This window comes from Nicotiana tabacum, chromosome 22 (genome assembly GCF_000715075.1).
Source record: "Nicotiana tabacum cultivar K326 chromosome 22, ASM71507v2, whole genome shotgun sequence".
NCBI classification, from domain to species: Eukaryota; Viridiplantae; Streptophyta; class Magnoliopsida; order Solanales; family Solanaceae; genus Nicotiana; species Nicotiana tabacum.
In genome coordinates this window covers 226,639,029-226,648,878 of record NC_134101.1, presented here as the reverse complement: position 1 = coordinate 226,648,878, position 9,850 = coordinate 226,639,029, and the positions used below count along the sequence as shown (strand labels likewise).

Here is a 9,850-nt window from a genome sequence, read left to right as displayed (position 1 = left end):
ATAACCTTTGAATACTCGATGAAAAAAAAAAACTTTTGAACACATTTATTCTATCCCAAAATATTTTTTTTCTGAATAAAATTCACTAATTCGAATTTTCAACTCAAACGAAGTAGGGAAAGAAAATAATCTTTCATTTCTTTCTCTTTCGTTTCTTCTCCTTTTTATTTTCCCTTCCTTTCTTTTCCTTCCAAATTTCAAATCAAAGCACTGACATTGATACAATATTGTCAAAATCTCACAAAATTATCACAAATACTTTGTCACAAATCTGAAGAATTAGCAAACGAAACTACATTGTTATAAATCTGTTAAGCCAATGGAGACTTTGTTATGAATCTGATGAGAAGGCAAATGAAATTTTATATCAAAATCTGATGAAGGCAAAGACTTCGTCACAAATCTGACGAAGGCAAATTAAAGGAAAAATAATCCATTTACGGCCATGGACGAGCTAGAATTTCGACGGCTTCTTGAACGTTTCCCGATCGTTAGGTTTCGTGATTATCATGTAAACTTCTCCTTCTCATCCATTTCATTATAATCATGCAGAAAATAATTGTTTATTCGATAGTGGTCGGCATTTTCCGATTAAAAAAGGGATAACTCCATGTGTCTCCCCTTAATGTCCCATTTCTTATGCCAGTTTTGTCTATGCTATGATCTGAACCCTGTGATTCTATTGAATACCCTTTGTCCGATTGAGACAACAAACTTTTATAGTTATATATGAACGGTTGAATTCTCTCGATATAAGAAATGATTCTAGTTTATTAGCAGAGGGGGTTGAAAAATTGCTTTAAGTCATTGGTTCAAGTACCAAGTGTGAGATTTTAACATTTTTCTGTATCCCTTGCACAAATTCCTGCCACTGCATCCACTTCATCGATCACTAGGCCTCACCTTGGGTATAAGGCATTGTTGAGTAGACATGTCAATGTGGAAATTTGTTCTTATCTTGGATTCAGAGCTTGTTGAAGCAATCTCATTTTCTGGATTGTCATCTGTATGTTACATGAATTAGTCTGTTATATTAGTTTATAATAAAAGGGCTTACTTTGTGCATAAACTGCTCCTCAGCTAGTGTAGGACCCGAGTAGAGTGGCTGAATACCTGCGCAAACCATTCCCTTACTTTACTGCAAAGAGGTTATTTGCATGCCTCAGATTCAGTCTTATGTAGCTCACGACAGGAGAAATTCTACCGTTTTCCCCTCGCTCGCCATTACAATGATGAAGTAAATAAAGGTAGCGGAAATGAACATGTTGAGATGGATATGTGGGAATACTAGGAGAGATAGGGTCAAGAGCGAAAATATTCGGGATAAGGTGGGGGTGACCCCTGTGGAGGATAACGTACGAGAAGCGAGACTGAAATTGTTTGGGCATGTAAAGAGCAGATGTACAGACGCGCCAGTGAGGAGGTGTGAGAGACTAAATATGGTAGGTCTCAGGAGAGGTAGAGGAAGGCCGAAGTATTAGAAAAAGGTGATTAGGCAGAACATTAGCTTATCTTAAGCTTACCGAGAACATGACCCAGTTGGGTTATAGGTTACTTCGTTTCTGTTCCTTACCAGTAGTTATAGTGTTAGTCTGGTTGTCTTGTTCTTAGATTACTATTACTACATGTTGCTGCTTCTGTTGTTTCTATCTAACTGTTGTTATTACAATTTTTTTCCACGACTTATTTCCTTTTCTCATTGCTATATTGATGCTCGACTTGAGCCGAGGGTCTATTGGAAACAACCTCTAAGGTAGAGAGTCTATTTCCAATAGACCCTCCCCAGACCCCACTTATAGGAATACATTGGGTATGTTGTTGTTGTACTTTATATGATAAATTAAAATCATTTATGTAAATAATTCTGAGATTGGAAGAATTTGACTTTACATGTGCTCCTTGTGACTTTAATTAGGATTCTCTAATATGTTTAGTTGGTCCTTGTTGTTCTAAATTTTTTGATATAACTGAACAACCAGTGAAGTCATATACATTTTGAATCCCATGCTAGAGTTATGGTAAGAAGCCTCTTGAAGCAAGTCTCCTTTGGGGCTTCATGCTTAAGGATGTTTCGGTAGATTTCATAGGTCAGTGTTGTTCCTCTACGTCTATTGCCTTTTGTACTGATACGTGCTTAAGTTCATTGATGGTTGTTAATATGTAGGTCTCTTCAATAGGCCAATAACTCCATAAGTATCAGTTTATAGTCTGAATTTATAAGTCTTCTTCTGTTCTTTTTCGAGGAGAACAATATTGTTCTGTTTTTTAGTGTACGATGGACAAAATTAAATGAGCTGATTTCATGTCCTCACTTCTTGGTCATATTGTTTTCATATGTTTCTGTGCATCACATGCCTTTTAGCTAAGATGGAAAGGAAGATATGAATGGGAATTACAAGTTGAGGTAACTTACATTTACCTTTATTTGATAAGGATGTAAGTAAAGAAGAACTGAAACAACAGGAATTCTAAACCCACAGCATTGGGCTTGCTTAATTTTGGACTGTTGTAGAGTGGAGAGGGGTACAGTGGCAGACACATTATTACCAAGTTTCGACAGTGCACCACTGGCCTCGTGGATTTCTTGGTTATTAAAAAAAAAGGGTTTTTTTTGGGGGGCGGGGCTGAGATGGAGGAGGTATTGCTGAAAAGTGAAAACAGAATTCATCTGTTAGCTCTTCCATGCCAATCATTTTGCTCTTCCAGCCCATGTATCTCTAAAGACGGGTTGTATGTTAGCTCTTATTTTTTCATCTCTGCTTTTTGCTTTTCAATATCCTCTTAACTCCGGACTCTCATCTGAATTGTTCTTGTCTTACAGATTGATTCAGACACATCAAGACGAACAACAACTCAGTCTTTAGAGAAAGAGGAGGTATAAGAGAAGCTTTTCCACATAGCATTGTGTTAACCTTTGCATTCATTTCTTGATTTTCTCTTCCTAACAGTAAACGTTTCATCAGGTAACTCAATGGAAAGATGCATGGAGTAAGGGACATAAACAAGAGTCTGGGATTCAAGCAATGCATCGTGGTGGTACGGACATTATCAATTATTTTTGTTTGGAAAATGACTAGAGATCCATATTCCTGACCATTTATAGAACTTATTTGTTACACAACTTGCAATTAAGCTGCTTAATGTTATACTAATAAAGAGTGAAAAGATACCAAACAAGTGAAAAAGAAGTACCGTGGTTCCAATTTATGAGATGAAGGAGATATCCATAGTTTTGAGAATCATCGGAATTAAACGTATGAGTCAAAGATGAAACTTTAGAATTAAGTGATAGAGTATCAGTTTGGACTTATCCTGGTAGATCTACAACAAAGATTATAATACTCTTAAGAAGATTGGCGAAAATTATGGGGAGAGAGGAAGGATCTCCATATAAAGTGCATCGACATAGATAAATTACATAATCGAGTGCCATTGAAAATCTTTTGCAGGGTGCTTGTAAAGAAAAGAATTAATATAAATTTTTTTGATAAGGTAAATTGTATTAATCAAAAGGGAAAGAACTCCCGTATACAAGAAGTACACCGAAAAATAGAGAATTTACATTAGAACATGATTCTCTACAAAAGACGCCTAATCTTCTATACAAATAGGGGCTATATGAGTGCACCAAAAAGCGAACAAAGATAAAAGACTATTCTTAAGATGTGAAAAAGGAGACTATCCCCTCAAAAGCTCTCCTATTTCTCCCCCCCTAAACTATCCACATGAGAGCCAACGGGGCGAACTTCCACGCCTTTTGCTTTCTTCTTCTACGGAAACCGGCTCAGCTATATAGCATTTCCTTTATAGTGTTTGGCATCACCCATTGAACACCAAAAAGGTTCAGGATCGCCCTCCACAAAGCCGAGGACACAGGGAAATGCAACAAACGATGATTAACTTCTTCCCCTGAGCTTTTACACATATAACACCAAGTAACAAGTGTAATTCCCCTCTTTCGCAAATTCTCAGCAGTCAAAATCACTCCCCTTGCCGCTAGCCATGCAAAAAAGCACACCTTCGAGGGCGCCTTAGGAATCCAGATCGAGGAGTATGGAAAAGAGGCCTCCTCTCTCACCAACATACTCTGGTAAAAGGACTTTACGGTGAACAGACCATCGCCACGCAAACCCCATCTCCAAGAATCACAAGATGGCTAAGGCCTGTCTTGCCCATATAGCAGTGTCAATAAATCTTGGAGCTCCGCAATCTCCCAATCTTGCATGTTCCTTCTAAATGAGAGGTCCCATACTACCCCTCTACATTCTCCTTACGAATCTGTTGGACAATCAATTCCTTCTGGTTTGAAACTAAAGGTGTCTAACGGGTGGGTCGGGCCGGGCTGGGTAGGGAAACTTTTTGAACCGTACGGGTTTGGAACCGGGCCGGTTACGGGTTAGGGGTTATCGGGCTTAACGGGTTCGATCCGGGTAAAAAAAGAACCGTAAGGGTTACGAGTCCAAGGGGCCGGGTTGGGTTAGTGTTTTTATTTTTTTTGTGTTTTGTATAATTATTGTAATCATATTAATATAAAGTAAAAATATAAAGAATACAATGAAGATGTAAAAAAAATTGCACTTGTAAATTGCAAGTGTTACATTTATTTCAAAATTCAAACTTACAAATTGAAAGGTTTATATTTAATAACAAGCAAATTAACGAAAAAAAGTAAATTCAAAGGTTTTGTATTGCCTTAGACTCTAAAACCTTAAAAAAATAAAAAAATGAAATCTAGCCTTTAAATTGGTCCGGACCGGGCCGGGCCGGTTAACCGGTTCTATAAGGATTTTGGTTGATCGGGTTTGACCGGTCCGGTTAATCGGTAGGATTTAAGTAAACGGACCAACTCCCTACCCCTTTAACCCTGCCCCACCCGTCCCCCTTGTACCAGTCCGGGCCGGTTTCGATTGGTGTGGGCCGGTCTTAAAACGGGCTGATCCAGCCAGTTAGACACCCATATTTGAAACTCTGAAGACGTGGGGAAGGAGATAGAGTATCCTCTCCACACTACCTATGATTCCAAAAGCTGATTCTCCTTCCATCTCCCACCCTGTAAGAGATGTTGCCACTGAAGGATTCCAAATTCTTCATGATGCTCCTCCACATGCCACACCCGAAAGGTGTTGTGATTGCCTTGGTCCTCCAACCCCCTCGCGTGGAATCGTACTTTTCTACTATGACCTCCCTCCATAGAGCATGCTCTTCTACCCCGAATCTCCACAGCCATTTCCCCAACAAAGTTTTGTTGAATACCCTAAGATCTTTTACTCCAAGTCCACCCCACTTCTTTGGGGAAATGACTGTCTGCCAATTCACTAGATGATACTTTCTAGTTCTATCCGCTGCATCCCAAAGAAAATTCCTTTGAAGCCGCTCCAGTTTTTCTGTGATGCTCACAGGAGCTTGCAACAGGGACAGGTAATAGGTGGGCATACTCGATAAAGTGCTTTTAATGAGCACTTCCTTTCCGCCTTTTGACAAGTATCGTTTCTGCCAGCCTGCTAATCTTTTTTCAACCCTTTCGATCACTGGATTCCAAACCATAGTATCCTTATGCGAAGCGCCCAATGGGAGACCCAGGTAAGTAGTGGGAAGGGAGCCACCTTACATCTAAGAACATAAGACAAAGCATCGATGTTAGCAACCTCACCCACTGGGAAAATCTCACACTTGTCGAGGTTTATTTTGAGACCTGATACTATCTGAAACCACTGCAGGACCTGCCTCAGGTAGGTCAACTGATCCATATCGGCATCATAGAAAACCAGAGTGTCATCCGCAAAAAGCAAATGAGAGACTCTTTGGGCACTGGGCACCCCGATCAGAGCTGAGAATCCTCTCAAGCAGCCTCCGCCCGCTGCTCGATCCATCATTTTACTCAAAACATCCATCACTAGAATGAATAGCATGGGGGAAAGGGGGGTCTCCTTGAAGAATTAATATAAATATAGTTTGATCATAAAGGATATGTAAGAAAATTGGTATCAAGTGGGAAAGGGAGACAGAAATGATTTTCCCTCAACAATAGTTTTTCCAACAAATATAGTTTTACAGCGTCAATCTACCTTACGCTCGGGTTTGTTCATTGTGGTTATGGATGAGCCACTCAACAATATATAGGATGAGCTAAATAATCAAATAATATATGGGATGAGGTTACATTGCACATACTTTTTGTAGATGATAATGTGTTAATTGATAAAACTAGGGGTTACCACAAATAACAGACGTGCTAGTTCCTTATCAAAAAAAAAAAACAGACGTGCTAGTTCTTTTTTCTATATATGAAGTAGGAAGAAGAGAGTCAATAAGAAGTTAAGACCATTAGATAGTACTTTAGCAAATAAGGATCTTATAATAGTTAAAAGTAAGACACATATTTACATGACAAATTAGCCCAAATAAAGAAAATGGTGTGACAAGAGGAGATTATGGACCTAAATGTTGGCAATTCTGATATTCAGGTTGAAGTTTTTCAATAAAATGTCATGATAAAAGAAGAGTATTACAAAGAAGTACAATAGAATGACTGAATTTGAGAAATGTTATATGAGTGCTATATTTTCAGAAGATACCTAACAAGTAAAAGAGAATTTATGTAGGACAAGTTGTGAGATTGGTAATGTTATATTGTTATATGGGAGTGAACGGATACCAAAAAATGGTTGTTGTAGTAATGCGAACGTTAGCACGAATTAATGGACATACAAGATCAGAAAACTTATAAATGACCATATCAGATAGAGGGTGCAACATTGCAAGTAGCAGATATAGTTCAAAATAAGAGAAGGATCATGGTTTGAGCATGTCATATGTAGACTTTTGAATGTACCAATCTATATGTGCAACACTATGATGATTGATGGATTAAAAGGGGATGAGGTAGATCAAATGTCACATAGAGGAAAGTTATCTCAAATAACTGCAACTTTTCAAACTCATTGTAGATTTAGCCAAAAAAGATAACACAATGAAATAAAAGGATCCATGTAGGCAATACCAACTAATTGACACAAAGATATAGTTGTTTTAGTTCGTTGCACTTGCACCAAGTATGGTGTTTGTCAAGACCCTTTTTAGTTTGGTAACAGACTAGTATGCTTATGCAAGAATAAGCGTGAGATTTATAGAACACGTAATTTGAATGACAGATTATTTAATAATGGAATAGATTGACCTGATTGGGGCAGAGTAGATATAGAATTTATATAGCCACCTCCAAATAGTATTAATTGAATTTTCCTATAATAAATATCTGTTTATGGAGAAAAGTCTTCTGACTGAAGTAACATGCCAAAATCTTTTCTTCTCAGAAATGTTTCGTTGAAACCCTGTTTATTTTGATCCTTTTTACGGTTGAATGCTACAACAATGGTACTCAAGGTTTTTAGCTATATTCAGGTTGCTCAGTGTGAATTCTTAATCTATATTGAGCTTGTTTTGATGGTGAATTCTTAACCCTTTGCTAAAAGTTTGGTAATGGTATTGACTTAAATGTTACAGGTGCATTTTGGGGCAAAGTAAGAGAAGCTGCTGAGAAAAAGGTTGGTCAAGTTATCATCTTTGCTATATAATATTATCATTGGTGATCATGCACAATCTTCCTAATGCCTTGTTATTAGATGGTGGCGTAGCACCAGAAGAGAGGAGAAAACCGAAAAGAATTGAATGAAAGATCAATTCATAAATTATTATTTATTATGTGTTTTCCAGATCTTCTCAACAAAATACAACAAGGTTTAATATGTAAAATAGGATTCCTGAACTGTCAGAACCTTGAAACATGTAAGCTACTCACCGAACTATTTAAATGATTAACATGGAGAGGGGACTCTGCTTCTGCACTACGAGCTTCTAAGTCTCAAAGTGTCCTAGTACCGCAGTGGTAAACTGCTTATCAGGCTATTTCCATGACAAGTCAGCTAACCATAATATTCTCACGTTCAGCAGATGTTGCTTGCTCCGTACTCTGAGGGCTGGTGGTTGCTTGATTTAGTGGCACTATGACAAGAACCTTGTTTGATGAGTCAGCCACGATATATATATATTGGGAAGACTAGGGATTTGATTTTTGCATATCATCTGGTTGGACTTAGCTCATTTTGTTTTGGAGACCTAATAGTTACCGAGTCTCCTACCAGGTCCAATCTTGTATCTACCCTAATTGTTGCCCAAAATTTTGGTGTTAATAGAGTGACAAAAATATTAGGAGTAAAGCTTTTCAGAAGGATATTCTACTTATAAGTATTGCCTAGTGCCTTAGAGGATCAAGAAAAGACCATATTTACATGCTCTTATGGCACATTACCACATAGGAGAATGTCTTTTTATCATTGCATTGATCATCTTTTCAAAATCATATGATGACAATTTTCTTTTTTCTATGATATGATTGGAAAAGTTATGGAAATTTTCATGGATATATGTGACTAACATTTGAAGATCGGCTTCATCACTTATCTTCTTGTTCAGCAATGCAGTGAAGGAACTAACTTATTTTGAATTGGGAGAAATGTCATTTCATGGTTCGAAAAAGTATAGCTCTTGGACATAAGTTTTCCATGTAGGGCATTGAAGTTGATATGGCAAATGTTGAATGCATTAAAAGTTGCCGACTCCTACTTCAGTAAAATAGGAGTTTCCTTGGACATGCTCAATTTTATACACGATTTATAAAAGATTTTTCTAGAATCAAAAGCTATTTCTCTAATTTATTAGCTAAAGATGTGAAATTTGAGATTTCTGATGAATGTTTTTATGCATTTCAGGTCTTAAAGGAACAGCTTCTTGCAGCTTTACGTACTCAATCAGGAGTCCAATATGATGATCCTAGCGAGGAAGTGTTGATGGCTTCCCGACACATTGATGAGAGGCAGGCGTCCAATGTTGCAGGTCCATCTCATATACCCGGCTCTTCGGCCTATGCATCTTCATCAATACCCAACCGAATAACAAGTATCGAGGAGGATTTGGATCACATACGCCATTTTCAAGCCTATCAGGTGAAGCACAATCAAGCAATTGCTGAAATGCTAAGAACTATGGCACTTCACCATGGAATGAACATGGATAATTTTCCTACTTGTCCTTCATATACGCCCCCAAGGGGCAAGACAACACTCGATGAAGATGAAGATGAAGATGAAGATGAAGATGAAGATGATGATGATGACGATGCCGAGGAGGAGGAGGACGACGATGATGATGAGGAGTGAGCCATCCTACTCAGGGAACGTTTCCTTTTTCAATACCCATCCTTGCCTCGAGTAGAAAAAGTTTAGCGTGGAGGATTAATTTCGTTCTTATAAGTAGCTTGGAATGTCCAAAGGTGTTGCATTTGGAGGCAAAACATTTTGTATCCGTCAAGAATGTTAAAATAGTTTGTCATGGCAAGAGAAAGGGAATACCACAACAGTCCTTCCCTTTTCATTTTTGTATACACCTATTTTGGTCCAAGAGGGAGATAACAAGTGAGAAATTGTGTTTGGTAGGGATGGAGGTGCCAAAAACTATGAATAGCACCTCCAAACATGTAAAGTAATGTAACAATTTTGAAGAGGAAATTTGCTTTTTTTTTTTCTTTTTTCTGTGTGTTTAGCAAACCTCTCCATTTTTGAACTTGTCTTCTTCATAAGATGAGTGTTGCAGAAATGCAAATGCTAAGATAAATGTGCAATCACACAAGACTAATATTAAAATAACCACATTTACCAGAAGGTGCAAGTAGCACGCATTGAGGATGATATGAGAGAAGGTCGCTTGAGATGGTCTGGTCATGTGTTGTGTTGACCTACACATGTACTAGTTTGTAGGTGTGAAACTATGGTTGGGGAAGGTGTTAAAAGGGGAT

At 38.0% G+C, this 9,850-nt stretch overlaps 1 protein-coding gene across 1 annotated transcript; it reads left to right on the top strand.

The window, feature by feature from the left end:
- Window positions 1-310: 310 nt before the first annotated feature.
- Window positions 311-9,348, top strand: LOC107786617 (uncharacterized). Its single transcript, XM_016608129.2, has 5 exons — window positions 311-511; window positions 2,822-2,875; window positions 2,964-3,036; window positions 7,504-7,544; window positions 8,769-9,348. The coding sequence occupies exons 1-5, from the start codon at window positions 446-448 to the stop codon at window positions 9,213-9,215; spliced, it is 681 nt and encodes a 226-aa protein (XP_016463615.1). The 5' UTR covers window positions 311-445; the 3' UTR covers window positions 9,216-9,348.
- Window positions 9,349-9,850: the final 502 nt, after the last annotated feature.